Source organism: Ahaetulla prasina, chromosome 1 (genome assembly GCF_028640845.1).
Source record: "Ahaetulla prasina isolate Xishuangbanna chromosome 1, ASM2864084v1, whole genome shotgun sequence".
Taxonomy (NCBI): Eukaryota; Metazoa; Chordata; class Lepidosauria; order Squamata; family Colubridae; genus Ahaetulla; species Ahaetulla prasina.
The window spans coordinates 8,477,607-8,503,786 of record NC_080539.1 but is presented as its reverse complement, the minus strand read 5'-3'; the positions used below and the strand labels follow the sequence as shown (position 1 = coordinate 8,503,786).

At 41.5% G+C, this 26,180-nt stretch overlaps 1 protein-coding gene across 3 annotated transcripts in view; it reads left to right on the top strand.

Moving 5' to 3' along the window:
• Positions 1 to 26,180, top strand: part of MED13 (mediator complex subunit 13) — a 167,757-nt gene that overhangs the window by 88,924 nt on the left and 52,653 nt on the right. For all 3 annotated transcript variants that reach the window (XM_058164115.1, XM_058164114.1, XM_058164116.1), the window contains exons 7-13: positions 5,280 to 5,442; positions 8,390 to 8,500; positions 12,707 to 13,390; positions 21,186 to 21,393; positions 23,212 to 23,278; positions 24,117 to 24,244; positions 25,759 to 25,849. In XM_058164115.1, coding sequence (XP_058020098.1) covers positions 5,280 to 5,442; positions 8,390 to 8,500; positions 12,707 to 13,390; positions 21,186 to 21,393; positions 23,212 to 23,278; positions 24,117 to 24,244; positions 25,759 to 25,849 — 1,452 coding nt within the window. The remainder of the gene's footprint in view (positions 1 to 5,279; positions 5,443 to 8,389; positions 8,501 to 12,706; positions 13,391 to 21,185; positions 21,394 to 23,211; positions 23,279 to 24,116; positions 24,245 to 25,758; positions 25,850 to 26,180) is intronic.

Genomic DNA, 26,180 nt, shown 5'->3' with positions numbered 1-26,180 from the left:
ACATGGGGCTCCCCTTGAAGAGCACCGGGAGGCTCCAGCTAGTCCAGAATGCGGCTGCACAGGTAATTGTGGGAGCATCACGTTGCTCCCATATAACAGCTATCCTGCGCGGCCTGCACTGGCTGCCGGTAGCCTTCCGGGTGCAATTCAAGGTGTTAGTGCTCACCTTTAAAGCGCTCCATGGCTTAGGACCGGGCTATTTACGAGACCGCCTTCTGCCACCGATAGCCTCCCAACGACCTGTGCGCTCCCACAGAGCGGGCCTGCTCCGGGTGCCATCAGCCAAACAGTGCCGGCTGGTGACCCCCAGGGGGAGAGCCTTCTCTGTGGCAGCACCGACCCTATGGAATGAGTTACCTCCTGGGTTACGCCAACTTCCCGACCTCCGTACCTTCAAGCGGGAACTGAAGACTCTGCTATTCAATCAGGCGGGACTAGCCTAAATATTATTTTAATTTGATATTTTAGTTTAACTTAGTTTTAATTGAATTTTAAACTGTATTAATTTATTTATAATTTTATAGTTTAGGGTTTTATATCGGTCGTTTGACCGTTTTAGTTTTAAATTGGCCGGTTAAATATTTCATTTTAAATGTATTTTAAATTTATTGTGTTCCTATGTGTTTTAATAAGGCTGTACTCCGCCCTGAGTCCTTCGGGAGAAGGGCGGTCTAGAAATCTAATAAATAAATAAATAAAATAAAATAAAAGATGCTCCGCTCTTTGTCAGTAGCATGCTAAGTGCCTTCCGACTTGGGGCCCATTGTCCAGCGCTATATTGTCAACCATTTTATATTTTCTATCAACATGGTTTTCTTGGTAAAAATTCAGGAGTGATTTACTCGCCTTTTCCCCGCACGGGATGAATTTATATCCTTCCCATTGTCGGTAAAGTAATCATCTGCCTCCAGCATCTTCCTGTGTTGCTGTTGCCCAATATAGATGCATGCTTGAATTAACAGGTCAGCTGGGATGACCATCTCACTTTGGGTGATCCTGCTGGGAGTATGAACTCTTAGCATACATTCCCAACATTTTTCACTCATCCCTCCCACTTCCCTGTGGCCGAAGCAGCACAGCAGGATTTGGGATGGGAAGACTCTTGAGAGTCCCTCGGACTGCTGTCAATCAATCCTAAAGAAAATCAGCCTTGACTGTTCTTTGAAACGACAGATCCTAAATCTGAAGCTCAAATATTTTGGCCACCTAATAAGAAGAGATGTCGATGTTGGGAAAGATGGAAGGCGAAATGAGAAGGGGATGGCAGAGGATGAGATGGTGAGACAGTGTGTCATCAACGCAATAAACATGAATTTGGGCATCTCTCCTCTGGGAAGCAGTGGAGGACAGGGGTGCCTGGTGTGTTATGGTCCATGGGGTCGCAAAAAGTCAGACACAATTTAGTGACTGAACAACTACAGCCTTTCCAAATTCTCTGAAACTTGCTGCTTGATAATCTGATGGAAAACCTGACCAGGCAGAGATGTCAAGCTAGATAGCTCTAGAGCGGCGGTCTTCAACCTTTTCAGCTTGGCCTGGTGCAGGATGTGTGTGAGTGGTAGGCACACGTGGGCATGCACAACTCCATTTGTGCAAGTGCTGGGCGCCCAACCAACACAAAGCAGCAGGCACTTGTGGTCGCACAAGGAAGATACGATCCATTTGTCTCTGGAGACAAATTCATTTAAATTAGCTCCGTTCTCACTTGTCTATCCTAAGGTGCAGATCCCTCCTTCAGCGCATAAGCACAATCAGTTGAACTCCCATTTTCCTTCTAAGAGAAGCCAAATGCAAAATAAAAAGTCATTGGGTTATGGCGAGAAAGACGTTTTAAAAGTAACAAGATGCAAGTTACCTCTCCTGGTCATGGTTGTATAACGATAAGTCTTCACCCAGCGGGCAGAACCAGAATTTTGAAGAAGCTCACAAGAATTTGGTTAAGTAATCTTTACCGGAGAAAATTTAGGAAGCCATAATGAAAGAATTCTAACAACGGCTGATTTTTCACAGCAAGCCCTCTATATTGAAACTGTGCTCATGTCCTTTTGCATCTTCTTCTTTTTCCCATCCCATCTCGTATGTATGAGGGCTCGTTTCCATTATTTTTGCAATACTCAGACTTGCTATACACTAATGTTTTTCTGTTTGAGATCTAACACTCGCCATGATCTTTCTTTCATAAGCTGATCTTTGCCATTATAAGGAATGTCCTTAAGATCCACCATCCTCACTATGTTTGCCTCCAAAGTTAATATGTGAGTACAGGTGGTCTTTGACATACGACCACAATTGAGCCCAAAATTTCAAATGCTAAGCCAGACATTTGTTGAGTGAGTTTGGCCCTGTATTATGACCTTTCTTGTCACATGTCTATGGAGATTCTCGGTCATCCAGGTCATGGTTGTCCCAAAGGTGCTTTTCTCAAGAGACAACTGGGACTTCCTTGTTTTTCTTTGGAGATGTTTCATTTCTCATCCAAGAAGCTTCTCCAGATCTGACTGGATGGTAGGGAATGGAAGGATTTATACTCTTTCTAGACAGCTGGTCATTTGCATCCCCGTTGAGGCCCCCTGGAGGGTTATCTGTGTCCTTAGGGTCACCTGAGTAGTGCAAATGGGTGTGGAGCCTTCTTGGAACTGCTGAAAGGATGTTGGTGTGGAAATGTCAAATGTTCTGGCTAGAAAATACAGGAAAACCAACAGTATTCATTTTTAATTGCATTTGCAGAATTACACATCTTCTGCATATAGTGGGTTGAATGTAAAATATTTTTCTTGTTAGATGGTGATAATGATTGCTCTTTGAGCAATCATTATCATCATCCTTATTTTTTATTTTACTTTATTACTCCTTGTTTTTTATTTTACTTTACTTTACTTTATTATTATTTTTTTCCAGGGCAAATTTTTTTATTTTCCATAATAATTCCCACAATTTGACCAGTGTACAATACAATCACTTATCCAACAATCGATCCTATACTCAAATTATGCTCAATCAGGGCTGCTCGACCGCCACTCCTCCCTTAATCCTTTCTTCCTTCTCATCCTTCTTGACTTTCCCCACCATCCTTCTCCTCGCTTTCCTACTTCCCTCCTCTTTCCCACTTCTCACTACCATCCTTTCTTCTCCTCCTATCCTTTCTTCTCCTCCTATCCTTTCTTCTCCTCCTATCCTTTCTTCTCCTCCTTCTTTCCTACCTACCTGCCTACCTACTTTCTTCCTTCTTTACTCCTCTTTCCTTACCCTTTCCTTCGGGAGTGGTTACCGAGCAGTCCCGACTTTACACCATTCCAACTTGTTTAATTCTACCATTATTCCTGTACAATGGCAATCAATCAATTTATAATCTTCCCTTCCCCCATTTCCCCTCCTCCCCCGAGACTTCCCAGAACAGAATACAGGTTATTGTAACTAACAAACATAATCTAAAATATAACATAAAACATATTCCATTTCACACCATCACACTATCAATTCCCTTCTTTCTTAAACTAATACATAGCAATTCCTAACTTCACTCAAAAACTAATTGATATTTTTAATCTGATACTTATTTTGAATATAGTCAATCCACTTCCTCCATTCCAAAATATATTTTTCTTGTGTACAGTCTTTCAAATGGGCAGAAATTTTTGCCATTTCTGCTAAATTTGATACTTTACTAATCCATTCTCCAATTGTAGGTAAGTCTTCTTTCTTCCAATATTGTGCAATCAATAGTCTTGCAGCAGTTATTAAGTTCAAAATCAGTTTTGTCTCTATAACAGTGCAATCTGGAATTATTCCTAATAAAAAGAACTGTGGAACAAACTTGATCTTCTTTTTCAAAATGTTCTGCATAAACCACCATATTTTAATCCAAAAGGCTTTAACTTTTTTGCAAGTCCACCATATATGATAATAGGTAGCATCCTCACAATCACATCTCCAACATTTTGCTTTCACATTTGGATACATACATGACAGTTTTTTAGGATCTAAATGCCATCTATAAAACATTTTATAAAAATTTTCTCTTAAATTTTGTGCTTGCGTAAATTTAACATTCCTCACCCAAATTTTTTCCCATGTTTCTAACATTATAGGTTGTTGAAAATTATTAATTTATTATTGATAAAGTTTTAATTTATTATTAATTTATTATTAATTTATTATTAATTTATTAAATTTATTATTAATAAAGTATTAATTTATTATTTAATTTAATTTAATTTATTAAAATACAGGTAGTCCTGGACTTACAATGGTTCATGTAATGATCATTCAAAGTTATAACAGCACTGAAAAAAGTGACTTGTGATCATTTTTCGCACTCATGGCTGTTGCAGCATCCCCAGGGTCACATGATCAAAATTTCAAGAGCTTGGCAACTGACTCATGTTTATGACGGCTGCAGTGTCCTGTGATCGCCTGTTGTGATCTTTGGACATGCAAAGTCAGTAGGGAAGCCAGTTTCACTTAGCAATAGCATTTAGACTTATATACCGCTTCACAGTGCTTTAAAGCCCTCTCTTAAGCGGTTTACAGAGTCAGCCTCTTGCCCCCAACAATGTGGGTCCTCGGAAGGACGGAAAGCTGAGTCAACCTTGAGCCTGGTAAGATTCGATCTGCCAAACTGCTGGCACCCGGCAGTCAGCAGAAGTAACCTGCAGTACTGCACTCTAACCGGTGCGCCAGTGTGGCTCATGCCACTAATTTAACAATTGCAGTGATTCACTTAACAACTGTGGCAAGAAAGTTTGTAAAATGGGGCAAAATGTCTCGCTTAGCAACAGAAATTTTGGGCCCAGTTATGATCGTAAGTCGAGAACTACCTGTAAACCCAATCTCATGAAGTTATTTTTTTTTTCTTGTGGCTACTTTTCTGTACATATTGTTAGCCAAGGACTTGTGTAACGGTGGGGGGCCCGCTATTTCGTAAAACGTTGAGGCTTCTGTTTAAGCTTGCGTTCACTCAGTATCCTAAAATGCTGGGCTTGTTAGCTTTGACTTCATTTCTTTCTAAATGCATAAATCACCGTGTGTCACTGACAAAAGCTGTATAGATTTTCCTTTGGGTTTCCGGTTTAGCGGATTCTGGGGTAGATCCGGGGTCTCCAACCTCGGCAACTTCAAGACTTGTGGACTTCAACTCCCAGAATTCCACAGCCAGCTTTGCTGGCTGAGGAATTCTGGGAGTTGAAGTCCACAAGTCTTGAAGTTGCCGAGGTTGGAAACCCCTGGGGTAGATAACAATATAATAATGAGAGGACTTCTGTTTTGGCTTCCTTTTTCAGTTGATGCTCGCTCAGCTCAGAAGTGGGTGAAGCTGTCTTCGGTTTCTGATGTGTTCAGTTGTGACAGCACTAATCACCACGGGGGGAGAATCCCTCGAAAGCTGGCCAATCAGGTGGTTGACAGAGTGTGGCAAGAATGCAATATGAACAGAGCACTGACCAAGTAGGTGGTTTTTATTTAATTTTTGACATTTGTTAAGAACGTCACAATGCAGCTCAGTTGATCCCAATGGGATAGGAAGAAAATACTGCCGGCTTGTTTCCATATTATAGGTATGGATCTAAATTGAAATATACCCACCAGCTTCCAAAAAGTTAGAAAACTCACATGGATTATCTAAAGCTTAATAATCGATTTGGTGGCTCAGGATTATTCCAGTATTCTTTTCAGCCAAGTGCTTTGGGGAGCCTGATTGTAAGTCATGGAGATGCTAAAGTTCTTTGATAATTAAAACAGTGACACGGAAATTCCCAGTAAATACCTGGTGATATTAGAGGCTAATAAATAACATCCATAATAATTATTGAATTAAATCGGTGTGCTTCCAAATCATTCTGGCTCCTAGTGGATTATGACATTACATACAATGAAGCATCCAAAGGGAAGAAAGATAAATTACTATCAAACATTTGAAGTAAGCAAATACATTTATCCCACAAAAGACCATAAACCCGAAACTAGTTTCCAGGTGAAAACCAACGACAGCAACGGGGACAGAATAATTGTAACCATAATGACATCCCAAAGGCTCTACAGGAATGTTCAGTCTTTGTTAGCTTCTAGAAGGATGTTAACATGAAAGCCAGTCTAATTTCTAGAGGAAGGCTAACCCAAATCTTAGATGTCATAATAACAACAACAATAATAATAATAAAGTTTTGGAACACAATACCCCGGATATCACGATTATGGAAAAGAAAAAAGTGTGGATAGTCGACATTGCTATACCTCGATGAGAAACAACTTGAAAAAGTGACCAGATACCAAGATTTGAGAATCAAATTGCAGAGACTCTGGCATAAACCAGTGCAGGTGGTTCCAGTGGTACTCGGCACACTGGGAGCTGTGCCTAAAGACCTAGGCAAGCACTTTTTAAAAAAAATTTGAATTTATATCCCGCCCTTCTTCGAAGACTCAGGGCGGCTTACACTGTGTTAAGCAATAGTCTTCATCCATTTGTATATTATATACAAAGTCAACTTTTATTGCCCCCAACAATCTGGGTCCTCATTTTACCTACCTTATAAAGGATGGAAGGCTGAGTCAACCTTGGGCCTGGTGGGACTTGAACTTGCAGTAATTGCAGGCAGCTGTGTTAATAACAGACAGACTTAGTCTGCTGAGCCACCAGAGGCCCACTTAAAAGCAATTGGTGCTGACAAGATCACCATTGGTCAGCTGCAGAAGGCCACCTTACTGGGATCTGCTCGCATAATTCGCCGATACATCACACAGTCCGAAACACTTGGGAAGTGTTTGACTAGTGATCTGTGATACGAAATCCAGCATAATTATCTCGTTTGCTATGTATACTGTCATCATCATCATCATCATCATCAAAAATAAAAAATAAAAAATAATTTCTAGCTTGAGCCTACCTCATTTCCCCCAAATGGGACTGTTCTCCCAGAATGATGTCCTTACCTTAGACAGAACTATATTCTTTGGGGTCCTTGGTACTTTCTGAGCTTGGTTGACGCTCAGATAATCAGAAATTAACACCAGGATTAACACCAGACCAACAATCAAGCAGTAAATAATATCCCAATCAAGGAACAACCAGCAACAAACAGTCAAACAATAAACAATAGCCTAATCAAAGAACCATCTAAGGGCACTCCCACCAACATTGACAGGGCAAGCAGAGAGCAAACCCCACTCCTCCTCCTATCGCTGATGATGTAGCCTTGTTTGGTAATGAAACATCTTCAAGAAAACAGCCAAGCTCGGAGAGCACCAAGGACCCCACAGTTCAACCCTGAGGTACAAATGCCTGGCTAGGTGGCTCAGTGGCTAAGGTGCTGAGCTTGTCCATCAGAAAGGTCAGCAGTTCGGCGGTTTGAATCCTCTTATAGGTCTCCTGCGTGAGCAGGGGGTTGGATTAGATGACCTCCAAGGTCCCTTCCAACTCTGTTATTGATTATTGAATATCCTTTTCGATTAACTGTCATAGGAATCACAGACTAACTACAAAGTGCTTGTTTGCAATTATTTAATTTGATTATAAATTGTGACTATTCCGCGGAACTGAAGTCTTACAATTTTTTTTTTACTATTTACTTATACAATTTACTTGTTAATTGCTCATGATAAAAAAACAGTGACAAATGATATATACTTGGGTGATAATTTTTTGTTATGGGCTCGTGAGACACATGATAGCTTCTGAATCTATCAGATTCTAAATTTAAAAATTTAATAAATAAATGAATCAGTGGTAATCAACCTGGTCCCTCTCGCCCACTAGTGGGCGTTCCAGCTTTCATGGTGGGCAGTAGGGGTTTTGTCTGATACTGAAGCACTTTCCTTTTTTTAATTTAATTGACTTTTAAAAAATTTTTCATAGCATTATTTAAAAACATTTTCGTTAGGTTTTCATAAAATTCCCTGTGACAATTTAAATTTCTGAAAATGTACTATTTGTATCACCCGCGCATAAGTTTAGTTCATGTTACGTAAGTGTAACTAAATGGTGCTATAGTGCGACTGCAAACAAAAGAGCCTCATCCCAGAATAGCTCGCGCATTTCCCCCCACATTACCCAGCTATAACAGACAAGCAGAGCTGGTAGCCGGCGCCCTGCTGCAAACCCAATCCATGATGCGCGAGAGGCATGCGCAGATGATGATACACGGCGCATTACTGTAAAACTGGTGGGCGGTTAGAAAATTTTACTACTAACAGAGATACAAAAGTGGGCGGTAGGTATAAAAAGGTTGACTACCCTTGTTCTAAATGAATGGAGGTTGTTAAGTCCTAGAACTCCTAGTTAACAAACTAGAAATTTTAGTTCCAGTAGAGCTATAGAAGACCAGTAGTAGTTTAGTGCCTTCTTAAATACATTTTCCTATACTTAAAGAATATTTTTTTCTCCTTGAATGCAATATAGAAGGAAGTATTCTGCTACATCGAACGGCTTATGTGAAGAGGAGACAATTGAGAAAATGGGATTTTGGGATTTCGTTGAAGCTGCACAGAGGGCCAATTGCACATGTTCCAGGTAGGAGAACCTGATAGGTGAAAACAGGCAAAGGCCTTTTAGGGTCCATTGTATGAATATATTTTACTGATGAATATATTTTATTTTTTCTTTATGTACACTGAGAGCATATGCACCGAAGACAGATTCCTTGTGTGTCCAATCACAGTTGGCCAATAAAGAATTGAATTGAATTGAACTGAATTCTATTCTATTCTATTCTATTCTATTCTATTCTATTCTATTCTATTCTATTCTATTCTATTCTATGAAATAACGAAACAGTAAGAAGCTAATGGCTTGCCAGCACGATCAGTTTAAATGTGTCAATTTCTCAAAGTAAGATATGAGACAAACAGGTAACTGGCAACTTAATGATGCCAATTGAGGCCAAATATTTCTTTACTAAGCAGGACAGTTGTGAAGGGAGTTTCGCTCCATTCTGTGGCCTTTTCTTGCCATAGTTGTTAAGCAAATCATTGCAGCTGTTGTTAAATGAATCATACGATCGCTAAGCGAATCTGGCTTCCTCCACTGACTTTGCATATCAGAAGGGAAGGATACAAATGGTGATCACATGACCCAGGGAAAGTGCAGCTGCCCTAAAAATACATGCCAAGCAGCTGAATGTTGATCACGTGACCACAGGGATGCTGCAACATCAGAACTGTGAAAAACTGAGCATCAGTCACTTTTTTAATCACCGTTGTAAATTTGAATGGTCACTGAATGAATGGCTGTAAATCGAGGACTACCTGAAATCAGCCAAATTTTGCTGATCTCCAGAGAGTGATCAGGATCGGATCGGATTGGTACCGGAATGGAAAACCATTAGATAATGGTAGGGCTGTTGACTAAACTGGGAGGTTAGGGTTAGGGTTAAATTATTTAATTTAATTTAATTTATTAAAATAAGAAGTAGCCCTGGATTTACAACAGTTCATTTAGTGACTGTCCAAACTTACAATGGAACTGAAAAAAGTGACCTATGACCATTTTTCATGTTTAATGACCATTGCAGCATCCTTATGGTCACATGATCAAAATCCAGACGCTCGGCAACTGACTCCTTTTTATGATGGTTCCGGTATCCCGGGGTCATGTGATCTTCTCTTGCGACCTTATGATAAGCAAAGTCAATGGGGAAGCCAGCTTGACTTAACAGTTTTCTTACTAACTTAATAACTACAATGATTCCCTTAGCAACTGTGTCAAGAAAGGTTGTAAAATGGGGGCAAAGCTCACTTAACAAATGCTTCGCTTAGCCACAGAAATTTTGGGCTCAATTTTGGCCGTAAGCCGAGGACTACTTGTAGTTGCCAAGTAAGCCACATGGGCTTGCCTGTGAGATGACAAAAAGTTGGACTTGATTCAGATGAAACTGTGTATTCGTCCTTATTTATAATCTCTATTTAGTTATTGCTTTTTGGATGCCTCCATCTAGATTCTTTCCCATCAGACGGTTACCAGTAGTCCTCGCTTAACGACCCTTCATTCAGAGACCATTTGAAGTACCAAACACGGAGACTTCTGATGGGTCCTTGAAGTTGCAACTGTCGCAACGCCCCCACGGTCATGTGATCATATTTTTTGGTGCTAGGAAACCAGCAGGCATTTACGATGGTGAAAGTCACTCTCAGCGCTGACTTTATATAGAGAGACCTCGACTTTTACTGAGACCCGGTTTGTAGCAGGCCCAATAAATGAAGTCACTATCGGAAAGAAAACCAAGTTGGCTTGTTTCTTCTCATTGCGTCTGACACAACTGTGGCTGAGCTAGCCGAGAGGAAGTCAGTGCTGAGAGCTTCCTCTCGGCTAGCTCAGCCACAGTTGTGTGGCTTGAGAAGAAACAAGCCAACTTGGTTTTCTTTCCGATAGTGACTTCGTTTATTGGGTCTGCTACAAACCAGGTCTCAGTAAAAGTCGAGGTCTCTCTGTATAAAGTCAGCGCTGAGAGCTTCTAGCCCCTTTTAAACATCCCGCTCTGCTCATGCCCCGCCCCCATGGCTGAACTGCTCTGTTGATTGGACGCCCGGCCGCTCTCTCCCTCCTCTTCTGACAGCCTCAGCTGCCACGTCATCTACTAAATCCCAGAACTAAAGCAGCTCCTCCTAACGCCCAGCCCTCATCTCCCTCTATCCCGGCCACCAGTGTGTTGATTCCTTTCCCATGCTTGCCAAACACAGATCCCTGCAGCCCTCAAACAAGTCCTTGATATGTCATCCCTTTGGATCTTTGATTAGGGGCTGCTCCCATGATCCGTATCCCTGTAGTGTCATGTGTCGACCGGAGCTGGGCTCGACAGTCACATGATCACCATTTCCTATTTTCGCTGCCAGCCAGCGCTAAGACACTTCAGTGGGGAAGCCAAGGTAGCAGGAGATTGCAAAGGGTTGTGACACCGCACCTAACAATCACAGCTGCCGGAAATGCTCTCATAAATCAACGGGGGTCAAGTGACATTGTACTTTATAATGATGTCGGGAATCGAGAACTAACTCAGCGACTGTGTTCTCAATCCCAATTACTGTCATAAACTTAAGAACTACCTGTACAGATAGTCCTCGAATTATGACCACAGTTGAGCCCAAACTTTCTGTTGCTATGCAAAATAGTTCTTAAATGAATTTTGCCTCATTTTACAACCTTCCTGCCACAGTTATTATGTGAATCACTGCCGTTGTTAAGCTAGTAGTATGGTCGGTCAGTGAATCTGGCTTCCCCATTGACTTTGCTTGTCAGAAGGTCACAGAAGGGGATCACATGACTCCGGGATACTGCAACCATCATAAATACCTGAAAGTGTCATAAAGCAGGGGTCTACAACTTTGGCAACTTTAAGCCTGGAGCAAAGCTGGCTGGGGAATACTGGGAGTTGAAGTCCTCCAGGCTTGAAGTTGCCAAGGTTAAACACCCCTGTCATAAAGCACCTGAATTTTGATCACATACCCATGGGGATCATACCACGGTCATAAGTCAGAAACTACCGTGTTTCCCCGAAAATAAGACCCTGTCTTATACTTTTTTGAACCCTGAAATAAGTGCTTGGCCTTATTGTCATGTGCTCAAAAGCCCGATTGGATTTATTATCAGGGGATGTCTTATTTTGGGGGAAACAGGGTAGTCATAAGTCACTTTATTCAGTGTAACTTTCAACAGTCACCAAACGAATGGTTGTAAGTTGAGGAGTATCTGTAGTAATGACTAACCCTATCAACCCACAATGAAGGAAGGAAAGGAAGGAAGGGGACAAGAACGAAAGCTGGGTATTCGACAGCCCCTTCTCTTTCCTGTTTTGTCTTGGTTTTAAATCTCTTTATGACGCAGGAGTGCAGCTGGGTAATTTTAGACAGAGAATTTCATGCTCTGACAAGGCCCCTAAGGGCGACCCTGCATCGCTTTGTTAAGAAAAGGCATATTTATACTGAAAGGAATAAAATGAGCGTCTGTAATTATGTACATTTCCAGCTGGCTGCCCTCTGACTATATTAGATATGTAAAGAAGAAAGAAAGAAAGGAAGGAAGGAAGAAAGAGAGAAAGAAAGAATGCTGTGGTGAGCAGTCAGGCCCAGTTGGCCCTGTCATGTCCTTTTCTGTCACATATTGACGTCAGGCCTGTTTGCCGCTGCACCTGTCGTCTACCACTCTGACCGGGTTCATGCAACCTGTGAAACCCGAAACCTGGGTTAACGAAACACAGTTGCTATGTTACATGCAATATGCCCCTCCCTCCCCAAATAAATGGATTAATGCAGTGGCCTGGTTCATCAAGACGTTTTAGTGGAGTCCGTGTGCAGTATTGTGCAAACCCGGTTCTAGGTGCTGTTTCATATTTTGGGGGCCTTTCTTCATTGCAGGGCTGTCAGGTGGCAACAACCAGATCCACATTTAAAAGCACAATCGAGTTCTGCCTGATTTCACGACTTTTCTGGCCACAATTGTTCAGTGAATCATGGCAGTGGTTCAGTTAGTAACATGGTTGTAAAAGTGAATCTGGCTTCTCCATTGACTTTGCTTGTGAAGTTACAAAAGGTGATCATGTGACCATTCTCTCTCCCTACTCATAGCTCTAATTAGCAGTGAAACCAAACAGCCCTCCTGGCTCCGTGTTTACGTTTATGTATCCGTTGATTGATTTTCCTTTTGTGACCTGTTTATTTAACTCGTGGGATTTGGCAGCTGAAATGTGGATGACCTATATCCCATTATCTTTCTACCTCCCTTCAGGCACAAAAGTCTCAAACCAAGGCTCGCAGTTCAGCAGGGGCCGGTGCCTCCCGCAGGCCAGCAACCCCAGCCAGCGACAAAGCACAAGGCCAACGAGAAGCAAGAGAAAGGAGACAAACCCCAGAAGCGTCCCTTAACCCCGTTTCACCATCGCGTGTCCATCAGCGACGAGGTTATATTGGAGGCCGACTCAGCCAATCAGCGGCTGGTAATCCCCACCACCGACAGCCAAGTGAGGTTTTCAAACCTCAGAACTAACGAGGTCGCAAAGACACCTCAGATGCACACCACGGAAATTGCGAGTTCCCCACAGCCACCGCCCCTCAGTCCTCACCCATGCGACGCGGCGGACGAGGGGGCAACCAAAACGCCTTCCACGCCCCAGAGCCAACATTTCTATCAAATGTCGACTCCCGATCCTTTGGTTCCTTCAAAAGCCATGGAAGATAGGATAGAAGGCTTATCCCAGAATTTCCCCGCCACGTTTCCCGACGTCGTAGAACCCACGATGTACGTCGGGGCCGCAGTGAACTTGGAGGAAGAAGACGCAGATTCCATGTGGAAGTATTACAAGGTTCCAAAGAAAAAAGATGTGGATTTTTTGCCGCCACCGCTGCCGAGTGAAAAATTCCGGGACGAGCCTATGGGATCTGCAGCGTTGGACAATGTACCTTCAGCTACAGAGTAAGCGCACCTGAAGTTTGAGCTCGGAGTCCATATCTGTGATATTTTCAAACTTTTGCATGTCTGATTGATTCGCACAATGGTCTGTGTGTACATTGGCCTGGCTTGCATTAATTTTAGAAATATTACAATGGTACAGGCAGTCCTTGACTTAACGATCGTAATTGAGCTTGCAATTTTGGTTATCCGTTGTAGTGGTCTTTAAGCAGGTCACGAAATGACTGGGCCTGATTTTATGAGTTTTTTATTTTTTATGGTGGTTGTTAAGTGAATGCCACGGTCATAAATAGCAGTAGCACTTATATATTGCTTTACAGCATTCTCTGGTTGGTTTACAGTGTCAATATATTAACAGAATAACAGAATTGGAAGTTGGACCTTGGAGGTCTACTAGTCCAATCCCCTGCTCAGGTAGGAAACCCTATACTATTTCAGACAAATGGTTGTCCTACCTCTTCTTAAAGACTTCCAGTGTTGGAGCATCCACAACTTCTGGAGGCAAGTTGTTCCACTGATTAATTATTCTAACTGAAAGAAAAATTCTCCTTAGTTCTAGGTTGGTTCACTCTTTGATTAGTTTCCATCCGTTAATTCTTGTCCTGCCTTCAGGGGCTTTGGAGAATAGCTTGACTCTTCCTTCTTTGGGGCAGCCCCTGATACTGCCTCCAACAATCTGGCTCTTCATTTTAGTGACCTCGGAACAATGGAAGGCTGAGTCAGCCTCGATCCTTCTCAGAATCGAACTCCAGACTCTGTGCGGAATTAGTCGGCAATGCTGCATTCTACCCATGGCGCCATCAGGCAACAGAAATTTTGAGCTCCATTGTGGTCAAGGACTACCTGTAATACCTTCTGCTTTTGTGTTATAACCCATCAATTCACCCCTTTTTTCCCTTCACAATAGAATGGCATACAACCATTCTGCCTTACTTGTTTCTGAAGGTGTAGAAATTTCTCTCTAACCTTAGCTTATTCTGAGATTTTGTCTTTTTAGAATCCTTGTAGTTTCTGTTAATTACTTTCTACTTTCTTTCTTTCTTGGTTACACTTCCATTTTCTCTATCTGTATTTTTCTTTTTGGCAATGTAGATATCCCTGGGTATATGCACCTGGTTGATTTAGATGTCTCCTGTTTTCCCTTTTAATAGGAACTGTTTGTAATTGCATCTTCAGTGTTTTGTTTCAGGAAGATTTTCCAGATAGCTTTTGCCTTCGAAATTTCTAAACATTGGATCCAACCTACCTTATTTTTTATTTTCAGTTGATGAAAATCTATTCTTCTGAAGTCCGGTACTGTCTACCCTTTTGATCCTTCTCTCCCCCCCCCCCCCCCACTTGTAATCATAAACTCCAAGATAATACAGACACAATCTCTCAAGGTTCCAGTCACCTTTAGGTAATAAACCAATACCTTTGGATAGCCAGACTGCTCTTCATTGTCTCCATTAGGGAGGGAGAGGGAGGGAGGGGGAGAGAGAGAGAGAGAGAGAATGAATGAATGAATGAATATTGACTGATTTGCTTTGTTCTTGACTAATTTTTTCACTGAGAAATTATGAAATCTGTAATCCTGAGGTCCTGGTGGTTGAACCATTATAATGTTGATAAAGAAGTGTAGAAGTAGCCCTTGATTTACGACCACAATTGAGGCCAAAATTTCTGTTGCTAAGCAAGACTGTTGTTAGTGAGTTTTGCCCTATTTTTACTTTCTTGCCATGCGGTTGTTAAGTTAGTAACAGTTGAAGTTAATCCATTTTCCCCCTTGACTTAGCATGTCGAAAGGTTGCAAAAGGTGATCTCGTGACCCCCAGACACCGCAACCATCATAAATGTAAGCCGGTTGCTAAGCGTCTGAATTTTGATCACGTGACCAAGGGGATGCTGGTCATAAGTGTAAAAAGTTGGTCGAAAGTTACTATTTTCAGTGCCATTGTAACTTTGAACGGACACTTAACGGAATTGTTGTAAACCTGTATTAACTTCAAAACCTTAAAATCAAAAGGGTTTGCGACAGACTGCTGTGTGAATATGAGCCATTGCATCTCTTCTGCTTTTCTGAATCTGTACCACGTATGATTCAGGTCCGGATGGCCCGTGTAGGGCTGGGTCTGTCTTATAAGAGGGGGGTGGGGGTGGCCTGTGACAGTGGAAGGGAGACAGGAAGAAACGACAGACTGGTCTGTTCTTGCTTGGCTCAGTCTACAGGTAGTCCTCGATGTACGACTACAATTGAACCCCAAATTTCCGTTGCTAAGCAAGACAGTTGTTCAGTGAGTTTTGGTACTTTTTACAACTTTTCCTGCCATTTGCCATAATTTTTCATAACCGTTGTTAAGTGAATCACCGCAGTGGTTTAGTTAGTGGCACAGTCATTAAGTGAATCTGGCTTCCCCGTTGACTTCAGCAGATCACAAAAGAGGATCACATGATCCCAGGGATACCGCAGCTGTCATGAACACACATGCTAGTTGCCAAGCGTCTGTATTTTGATCACTTGACCATGGGGATGGTGCAATGGTCGTAAGTCTGAAAAACGGTCCTAAGTCACTTTTTTTCAGTGCTGTTGTTAAGTTTGAACAGTCACTAAACAAATGGTTGCAAGTCGAGGACTACCTGTATTGCCTTTGGGGCTTTTTCACAACCCCCTGTAGAAAATTGGCTCTGTAATTTAATTGTATCCAACCTATTTTTTTATCAATTCCAGCTTATTCATGCTTTTAAGTTTTCCTGTACAGTAGTGGCCAAAATTGTGGAAACCTTTTGGGAAAAGTGTATTTTCTAATAACACCACTTTTTTTGGGAGTAGTACCATAAAGTTATATGTCAATGGAAAAATAATTTAATCAAGGATGTAATGCAATAACTTTTATGAAGGATTTGCTATTAGAATAGCAGTTACAGTATAAAGAAGAAAAGTGAAACATGTAGAAAAAACAAGATATACAAAAATGATCACCGTAGAAAAAATGAGATACACAAAAATGATCCCCATGTCAATTAATACTTTGTTGGGTAACCTTTCACATGAATTAGGGCCTTACAATGTCTTCCCATGGAGTGAACCAAGTCTTTTAGTTCCGCAGCTGTTCTAATGCGAAACCAAGATTGAAGGATTGCTTCTATTAACTGGGTTTTATTGCTGGGTCGCTTCTGACTAACAAGTTTCTTTAGTTGGCTCCATAGATTTCCAATTGGGTGAAGGTCTGGGCTATTCCCAGGCCATTCCACCAGTGGAATGGGATTATCTTGAAACTCCAAAAAAAAAAAAAAAAGTGGTGTTATTAGCCATCAAACCTCAAAAATACACTTTTCCCAAAAGGTTTCCACGATTTTAGCCACTAGTGTATATGTTCAAAACATATCACTTGTGTATCTAAAATGTTTTCATGAGAACCGAAGACATGATCAAGAAGAGGGATGTTGTTCAGATTTCTCTTCTGTTCTGTTCTTTGCAGGATCACATCTTCTCTTTATTTCCATTATTCACAAAACCGATTTGACAGTTTCCTTGCAAGCTATCTATAATCTACCCCCCTTGTTAACAAATGACGAATTTAATTGTCCTTGATTGCCTCCGAATTTCAAAAGAACCACATTTCCTTGAAATGAATTGGCAAAAAAAACCCAAAAAACAAAAACACAACCCTTGCAGTTCTCTTGTGTTAGAATACTTCAGTGGTAGCTGATGATTGCAGCTGTTTGTTGCCACAGCACAATATGAAAATAGAGACAGATGAAAGGATATAAGCTTCATTATTTTATTTTTTTTATAAAAAAGTTTTATTTTTACAATCATATCAAATAATTCATCCAATGTACAGTTATATACAATTAGTCGGGCTTGCCCAGTCATCACCCCCCTTTTTAACACTCTTCCCTCTTCTACCTTCTTTTACTTTCCAAACCTTCCTCTCCTTCTCTTATCTACATCCTCTCCTCCCTCCACCCTACACTCCTTCTCCCTCTTCTACCCCTCTTCCTTCCTCTTCTCCTCTTTCCTACCTCCTACTCTCTCTTTTCTCCCTCCCCACCGTTCTAAAATGGTAACTGGGCAGACCCGACCCTACATTAATTATATTTATAGATCTTCAATAATCCCTGTACATTCACCATCACTCCATCTCTAGCCTCAACCCCCCAATTCCCCTCCCCCATACCCCCCACCCCCCACCCCGACTTCCCAGAACAAAATGCAGGGTATCAAAACTAACAATCATAATCTAAAATAATTCCTAAATTATAATCTCTAGTCACTCCACACTTAATCACACTCTCAATTCCCTTCTCCTTCAGAAATATATCTAATACAAAATATTTCCTAAATTTACTCATATGCTATTTGATATTTTTTTATCTGATACTTATTTTGAATATAATCAATCCACATTTTCCATTCTAAAATATATTTTTCTTGTGTATAGTCTTTCAAATAAGCAGAGATTTTTGCCATTTCTGCCAGATTTGATACTTTAAGTGTCCATTCTTCAATTGTAGGTAATATTATTTTTGAGGAGAGAAGTACAAGACTGTTTTTTTTGTTGGATTTAAGAGTACATTTAGACAGGTAGCCTCGATTTATGACTACAATTGAGCCCCACATTTCTGTTGCTAAGTGAGACAGTTGTTAAGTGAGTTTTGTCCCATTTCACAACCTTGCTTGCCACCGTTGTTAAGTGAATCCCTGCGGTTGCTAAGTTAGTAACACGATTGTTAAGTGCAGCTGGTTTTCACCAAAGCTGGTGACTTTGCTTTGTCAGAAGGTCGCAAAAGGTGATCACATGACTACGGGAGACTGCAACCGTCATAATATGAGTCAAGTGCCAAGCATCCGAATTTTGATTGCGTGATTGTGGGGATGCTGCAACGGCCGTAAGTGTGAAAAATGGCCCTAAGTCATTTTTTTTCATTGCGGTTGTAACTTTGAACAGTCACTAAATGAACTGTTGTAAGTCGAGGGCTACCTATACCTAGTTGTTTAGTTAAATCTTTTACTGATTTCACATTGGGAGTTAAAAAGAGTCTTTTAAAATTCTGATTGTATCTCTTATTTTTTTGGCCATTATCTGGGACACTACTAAGTATCTCATTTGCCATGATCTATTTAAAAATGTGGGGCAATTCTAATGATACTGTATAGGACAGAGGTTCCCAATCTTTTTCGCCCGCGGCTCCCCCGGAAATCCGACCTGCAACTGCGCATGCGCACCAGACGCCCCAGAAATGGCGCATCAGCGCCAGACCCAGCGGGCGCGGATATTCCGCGGCGCCCCCATGACAATAGCACGGCTCCCTGGGGAGCCGCGGCTCACACTTTGGGAATCACTGGTATAGGAAATGCAGTGAGATCTTTCTTCACGTTTATTTTATTTTAAAGCTGAACGTAAAACTGGTAGATACTCTCCTGATTCAGTGTTAGTGTAGAAATTTCTAGTCTTTAGACCAGGGGTCTCCAACCTTGGCAGCTTGAAGCCTGGCTGGGGAAAGCAAAGCTGGCTGGGGAATTCTGGGAATTGAAGTCCGCCAGGCTTAAAGTTGCCAAGGTTGGTGACCTCTGCTTTAGACAAGGAACCTAGTTCAGTACTGGTAGAAGAAAATATTTGTAGCTCAGAGTCCCAAAAGTGCTTTTTCAAGAGGCAACTGGACTTTCTGGTTTTCTTTGAAGACGTTTCGCTTCTCATTCAAGAAGCTTCTTCAGCTCTGACTGGATGGTGGGGAATGGAAGGATTTATATTCCTTGCAAACAGCTGGTCATTTGCATTCCATTCCAGGAATGGAATGGAACGCAAGGGAACAAATAAGCAATCAGTGATTAAGGCCATCTCAGAATCTAGCTTAGAAGACGGGTCAAAGAGGCCATTATGACAAAATTGAGCATCCCTCCCTCAACAGAGGGGCAGGGATACCACATCATCTATCTTCAGTCCACAACACTGAAGTTCTAAGAAGGCTCCACACCCATTTGTGCCACTCAGGTGACCCTGAAGATAAACACAGATAAACCTCCAGGTGGCCTCAAAGACTCTCTAAAAAGAATGCAACTGTCCAGCTGTCTGCAAGGAGTCTAAATCCTTCCATTCCCCACCATCCAGTCAGAGCTGACGAAGCTTCTTGGATGAGAAGCGAAATGTCTTCAAAGAAAAACCAGAAAGTCCAGTGGCCTCTTGAAAAAGCACCTTTGGGACAACCATGTCTTGGATGACTGAGAATCTCTATAACCGTGATGACGAACCTATGGCACGTGTGCCACAGGTGGCATGCAAAGTCCTCTCTGCGGGCTTGCAAGCCATCGCCCCAGCTCAGCTCCGCCATGCATACATGCATGCGCGTCTCCCTCCAAGCAACTGGTTTTCGGGTCTCTAACGTCCATGTTTAGGGGTGGGGAGCATGCGGGAGATGCACAAGCATGCGTGGGCGTGGGGTGCATGCGCGGGAGTTACACACACATTGCATTATGGGTGCGTGTGCGCTTGCTTGCTTTTGGCACTCGGTGCCAAAAAGGTTAACCATCACTGCTCTATAAACTCAGAGATTGACCTCTATGGGTCCTTGGTGCTCTCTGAGTGCTAATTAATAATCAGTGCTCAGCCTGATGATGTTACCTAGTTGGGTAATGAAACATCTCCAGGAAACCCACCAAGGTCAGACAGCACCAAGGACCCCACAAACCCAGATTGCTTACTGGTGGTAGTGGAATTAGATCACCAATGCCAATCTTCTTAGAATGGTCCTCCAGAAAAACCAGGGGACTGACTATAATATAGTATTTGAATACATTTCCAATATTGCCTTTAATCCTGGTTGTACTAACTGAAAATGTTCGGTGTTGTGATCATAAAACAGCAGAAGGGGATGCTCAACTTTTTCAATAAATAGCAGAGTTTTTATACACACTTCTCAGATCAGGTCACTTGGGGAATAACTGTGTCCCAGTGTGGAAATTCTGTGTTAATTACACTGTAATCTGCTAAACGGGGAAATCAGTCAGTCTTCCAACAGGTGTCAGTGCTGATTCCCAAGCTGTATGATACACATCACAATTCTTTAGTAGCTTTATTGACACAAATGGAGATAGATTTTTATCTGAATACTAGCTGCTGAAAAGGAAACGGGGGGGGGAAGGAAAAAAGGGCTACTCACTTTCTCCTCCTTTATTCCACTTAGCAGGGTTGGCCTAAGATACTATTGTTTTAAGTGGAGTTTTATCATTGTTTTTGAATAATTTTTAATAGGTACTAGCCAAATTGAATTAGATTTGTATATTGTCTTTTAATTCTGTTTATAAATATTGTTTTTATGTTGGCTGTAAACCGCCCTGAATCCTTCAGGAGAAGGGCGGTATAGAAATTTAATAAATACTAAATACTAATCATTTTATAAGAATAGAATCTTAACTAGGATGGCCGTTTTTAAAAGTATAGATTTTGATACAGTAAAATTACTGTGTCTACATTGGAGGAAATGAATTTTGTGAACCCAAGGTGTTGTGTTATTCAAATACCGGTAGCAACCTGGAATTAAGGAGAAATTTCCTGACAGTTAGAACAATTGGAACAAGTGGAACCACTTGCCTCCAGAAGCTGTGAATGCTCCAACACTGGAAGTTCTTAAGAAGGTGTTGGATAACCATTTGTCTGAAGTGGTGTAGGATTTTCTGCCTAAGTAGGGGGTTGGACTAGAAGACCTCCAAGGTCCCTTCCAACTCTGTTACTGTTTCCTTCTTAACTGGCTAATCACAGACGGATTTTGCATTTTCAACTTGTATGCCTTATCATTCTGTCTTTTTCTTTTCCCGTAGATTAATGTTGCAATATAGAAAACCTCTCAAGGTCTCTGATGAATTGATACAGCAGTACCAGAGCAAGAACCAATACCTAGCAGCTATAGTAGCTGAGCAGGAACTTGAAATGGACCCATATGCATTTGTTGATGGAGATGAAGAGTTCCCATTTCCTGATAAAAAGGACAGGCCAAACAATGACCGAGAAATTGGGAAAAAACACAAGGTATGTGGGGGGGAAAAAAATCAGGATATAAACCAGTAGGGCAGGGGTGTCAAACTCGATTACATTGAGGTCTGCATCACGGTTGTGTTTGACTTTGGGGGGCCAGAGTGGGCGTGGCCGGGATGTGCATGGCCAGCATGACATCACTTGTGTCGAGGGTGGTGGTGGTGATCTGTGATGGGCCAAGCGTTCTGCCAGCAAAAACGGGCCCTCGCAAGTTTTGTTTTCGGCTGCAACGACTTCCTGCAACCCTCGGTCAGTGAAAACGGAGCCTGGGAGGACTGTGTGTGGCCCTCCCGAGCGCCAGTTTCACTAGCAGAGGTACTGCGGGCTGGTCTTTCACTGTTTCCAGGGTGGCTCTGCGGGTCATATCTAAGCATTCTGCAGGCCTGATCCGGCCCCTGGGCCTTGAGTTTTACACCCCTGCAGTAGAGTAAGCATTAATATCAAGGATCTAGGCTTTTTTGGGGGGGGAATTTTAATGTGATGGCTTGCACACAACAGGAGCACAACATCCGTACTAATTCTATCAATAGAAGAGAACATTTGCATTTTAGGATTGAACTGTGGGGGCCTTGGTGCTGTGTGAGCTTCATAGTTTTCTTGCAGACGTTTCATCAGTCCACTAGATTTTTTTTAAAATTTGCATTTATATCCCGCCCTTCTCCGAAGACTCAGGGCAGCTTACACTATGTTAGCAATAGTCTTCATCCTATTTGTATATTATATACAAAGTCAACTTATTGACCCCAACAATCTGGGTCCTCATTTTACCTACCTTATAAAGGATGGAAGGCTGAGTCAACCTTGGGCCTGGTGGGACTAGAACTTGCAGTAATTGCAAGCAGCATTTTGTTTAGAATGTCAAAGTTTTCTTAAAAAATACAAATAGTGATAGAGCATAGCATAGCATCTGCCATCAAAAAGAAAAACTGTCAGATATGGATCAGTTGTTAGTCCCATCTAAAATGTTTATATCTCAATACAAAACGCATAGGGACTTGGGAAGATTTTGATCAACTTGTGATCAGGATACACACTTCTTATGGAATACGTTTCTGCTAAAAGTTTTTTTTTCCTTTTGTGTTCTGCTGCTAAATGATTCTGTCAGAAAGTCCCTCCTTAGTTCTAGGTTGGTTGTCTCTTTGATTAATTTCCATCCATTGCAAAAGGGAAGGGAAGGGAAGGGAAGGGAAGGGAAGGGAAGGAAAGGAAAGGAAAGGAAAGGGTGGAGGAATGAAAGGGAAGCGGGAGGGGGAAAGGAAAGGGAAAGGGAAAGGAAAGAGGAAAAAAAGAAAAGAAGAGAGCCGGAAAAAAGAAGGAAAAAAAGTTTCTTTCTCAGATTTTAGGGTTGTGCACAAAATATTTTACAGAGTAGGTTTGTTGATATGTGATTCTGCCTGGTTACTTCTCTAGCCCTTTTAACTTTTGAAGATACCATAGCGGAGAGAGTAGAGCACAGAGATCTTAAATTGTCTCAAAGATCTTCATGTAAAAAGATCTTGATACAGCAGCTCTTTAAAGGGAATCAACTGTCAATGAACGAGGCAGTGCTCTGCTAAGTGGCCGGTTTCAGTGGATGGCAGAATCTAATTGGTTTTTTGGAGGGTTACCACATATCCTTCTTTCACATGCGCTACTGAGTCCTTCGGGAGAAGGGCGGTATACAAATTAAATTATTATTATTATTATTATTATTATTATTATTATTATTATTATTATTATTATTATTATTATTATTATTACTACTACTAGTAGTAGTAGTACTACTACTACTACTACTACTACTATTATTACTGACTGCTACCTTTTTCACAGCCTGACGATGGAACACCCAATGTTGGAGAAGATGCAATGTCACTTTTCAGCCCTTCGGTGAAACAAGGTAAAATTTCTTAATTTTTAGAAAAAATGTTTAGCTGGCTTATTGTAAAAAAAAAAAAAAAATTAAATCTGTAAGAGTAACAGGAATGTACAGGTGAATATGACCATAATTGAAGCCAAAATTTATGTTGTTAAGTGAGACATTTGTTAAGTGACTTTTTTCCGATCTTCCTTGGCACAGTTGTTAAGTGAATCATGGCAGTTATTAAGTTAGTAACATGGCTGTTAAGTGAATCTGGCTTCCCCATTGACTTTGCTGGTCAGAAGGTCCCAAAAGGGGGTCACATGACCAGGGGTGAAATCCAGCAGGTTCTGGAGAACCGGTAGCGGAAATTTTGAGTAGTTCAGAGAACTGGCAAATGCCATCTCTGGCTGGCCCCAGAGTGGGGTGGGAATGGAGATTTTGCAATATCCTTCCCCCAGGAATGGGGAGTGAATGGGGATTTTGCAGTATCCTTCCCCTGGAGTAGGAGAGGAATGGAGATTTTGCAGTATCCTTCTCCTGCCACACCCACCAAGCCACGCCCACAGAACCAGTAGTAAAAAAAAAATGGAATTCACCATTGCACGGGACACTGTGACCGTCATAAATACGAACTAGTTGTCAAGCATCTGAATTTTGATCATGTTGCTGCTGCAAAGGTTGTAGCTCTGAAAAGTGGCCATTTTTCAGTGCTGTTGTAACTTTGAATGGTCACTAAACGAACTGTTGTAAGTGGAGGATTACCTGTATTTGTTTGTTTGGTAGTAGAGCCTCTAATAAAGTGACAACCTGCAGTGGAAATGTTACAATTTAGATAATGCCTAACAGTGAAGCTTCAACCTTGGTCTTCTTTCAGCAATAGACGCGCAGCGTAATCCCCCTCACAATCGCACGGCTTCAACTAGTTTGTTCCATGAAAATGACCTGGTTGTCTCCTATACTGACCTTGACAATCTCTTCAACTCTGATGAAGATGAGCTAACAGTAAGTAGCTTTTTAAGGTTGGGAGCCTTACAGTAGTGTGATAATAAACACAGCTGCCTGCAATTACTGCAGGCTCGAGTCCCACCAGGCCCAAGGTTGACTCCTTTCTAAGGTAGGTAAAATGAGGACCCAGATTGTTGCGGGGGCAATAAGTTGACTTTGTATATAAATATACAAATAGAATGAGACTATTGCCTTACACAATGTAAGCCGCCCTGAATCTTCGGAGAAGGGCGGGATATAAATGTAAATTTAAAAAAAAATGGTGATCTGTTCCTGCTGCCATAGGGAGTGGGGTGGGATTTTACGGTTGTCCCAAAGGTGCTTTTTTTGAGAGGCAACTGGACTTTCTGGTCTTTTCTTTGAAGACTTTTCACTTCTCAACCCAGAAGCTTCTTCAGTTCTAGCTGGATGATGGGGAATGGAAGGATTGGCATTCTTTTAGAGACTTGTTGAGGCCACTTGGAGGTTTGTCTCAAGGTCACCTTGAGTAGTGCAAATGGGTGTATGGGAGCCTTCTTGGAACTGCTGAAAGGACTGTTGTAGACTGGAGATAGATGATGTTGTATCTTCACCCCAAAAGACAGCTGCTCAATTTTGACATAGATGACCTCTTTGAGATCCCTGTTTTCAAACCAGCAGTCCTCTGTGTCCAAAATCTGGACGCTGCTGCTTTCAAAAGAGTGGATGTTGTCTTTTAAATGCAGATGGGCTACTGAATCTTGTCCTGATGGATTTGTTCTCTTATGTCTTTATGGGTTTTTATGTGGTGGATTTTTAAATGTTGTAAACTACCAGCAATGTGTGATTTAGGCAGCCATATTTATTTAATAATATCAATCGATCAGAATACAGTTGGAAGGGACCTTGGGGGGGTGTTTTCTAGTCCTTGCTCAAGCACATCATCTCAGACAAATGGTTGTCCAATGTATTCTTGAAAGCTTCCAGTGTTGGAGCATTCACAACTTCTGGAGGGAAGCCGTTCCACTGGTTTATTGTCCTCACTGTTAGGAAATTTCTCCCTTAGTTCTAGGTTGCTTCTGTCCTTGATTAGTTTCCATCCGTTGCTTCTTGTCCTGCCTTAAGTCACTCTTCCAGTGAAGTTGGTGCTGCTGAGAAGAAACCATCTCTTTAGATGGCCAATTGCTTCCAACTGATTTACTGCATCAGTGATGTTATATTCAGCATCACACTATCCTCTCCATACATCTTAATAAACGATATGCGGTCCTGGGGAAGACGCTGATGATTTTTCTCTCTGTTTTACTCTCAAATTTAATGGCCAGGCAGAAACAATTACCCAGATGTTGTCAAAGGAACATATGCAGATAATTGAAGCTTTTAATGTATGATGGGATTTGGATGATATTCTGTTTTATTAACTCAGCTGTTTGCTTGCCTTTTTTAAAAAAATGGTTAATTATTTTACATTTTAAAAAAAATAAAAATTGTCCAGTGTTACAATTTGGAACTCATGCTCCTGGGATGTTTATTTTTCTTTCTTTCATTCCTAGCCGGGTTCTAAACGAATATTGAATGGAACAGATGACAAGTCTAGTTGCAAAGAGTCAAAAGCTGGAAACCTGGACCCATTGTCATGCATAAGTAAGTTGCTTTCTTCTAGTGTTAACGTTTTTTTCTTGGGTTATCTTTGTGGTTTGATAGTGAGAAACTTTTCTCACGAAAGTAGATACGGTACCAACTAAAATGAAAATAAAACAAAATGGTTCCCATTAGTTGGTGCTTGCAAAAATGCTGTTCTAGGACAGTTTTCTCACATTGGCAGAAAATTATGAAGGTTGCAGTCCAATTGAACCTGAAGACACCACATTGGGAAACCTGGCCCAGGTTATAAGGTATTCAAGCCTTGGTGTTCTCTGAGCTTGTTTGTTTTCTTGCAGATGTTTCATTGCCCAAACTTAGGTAACATCATCAG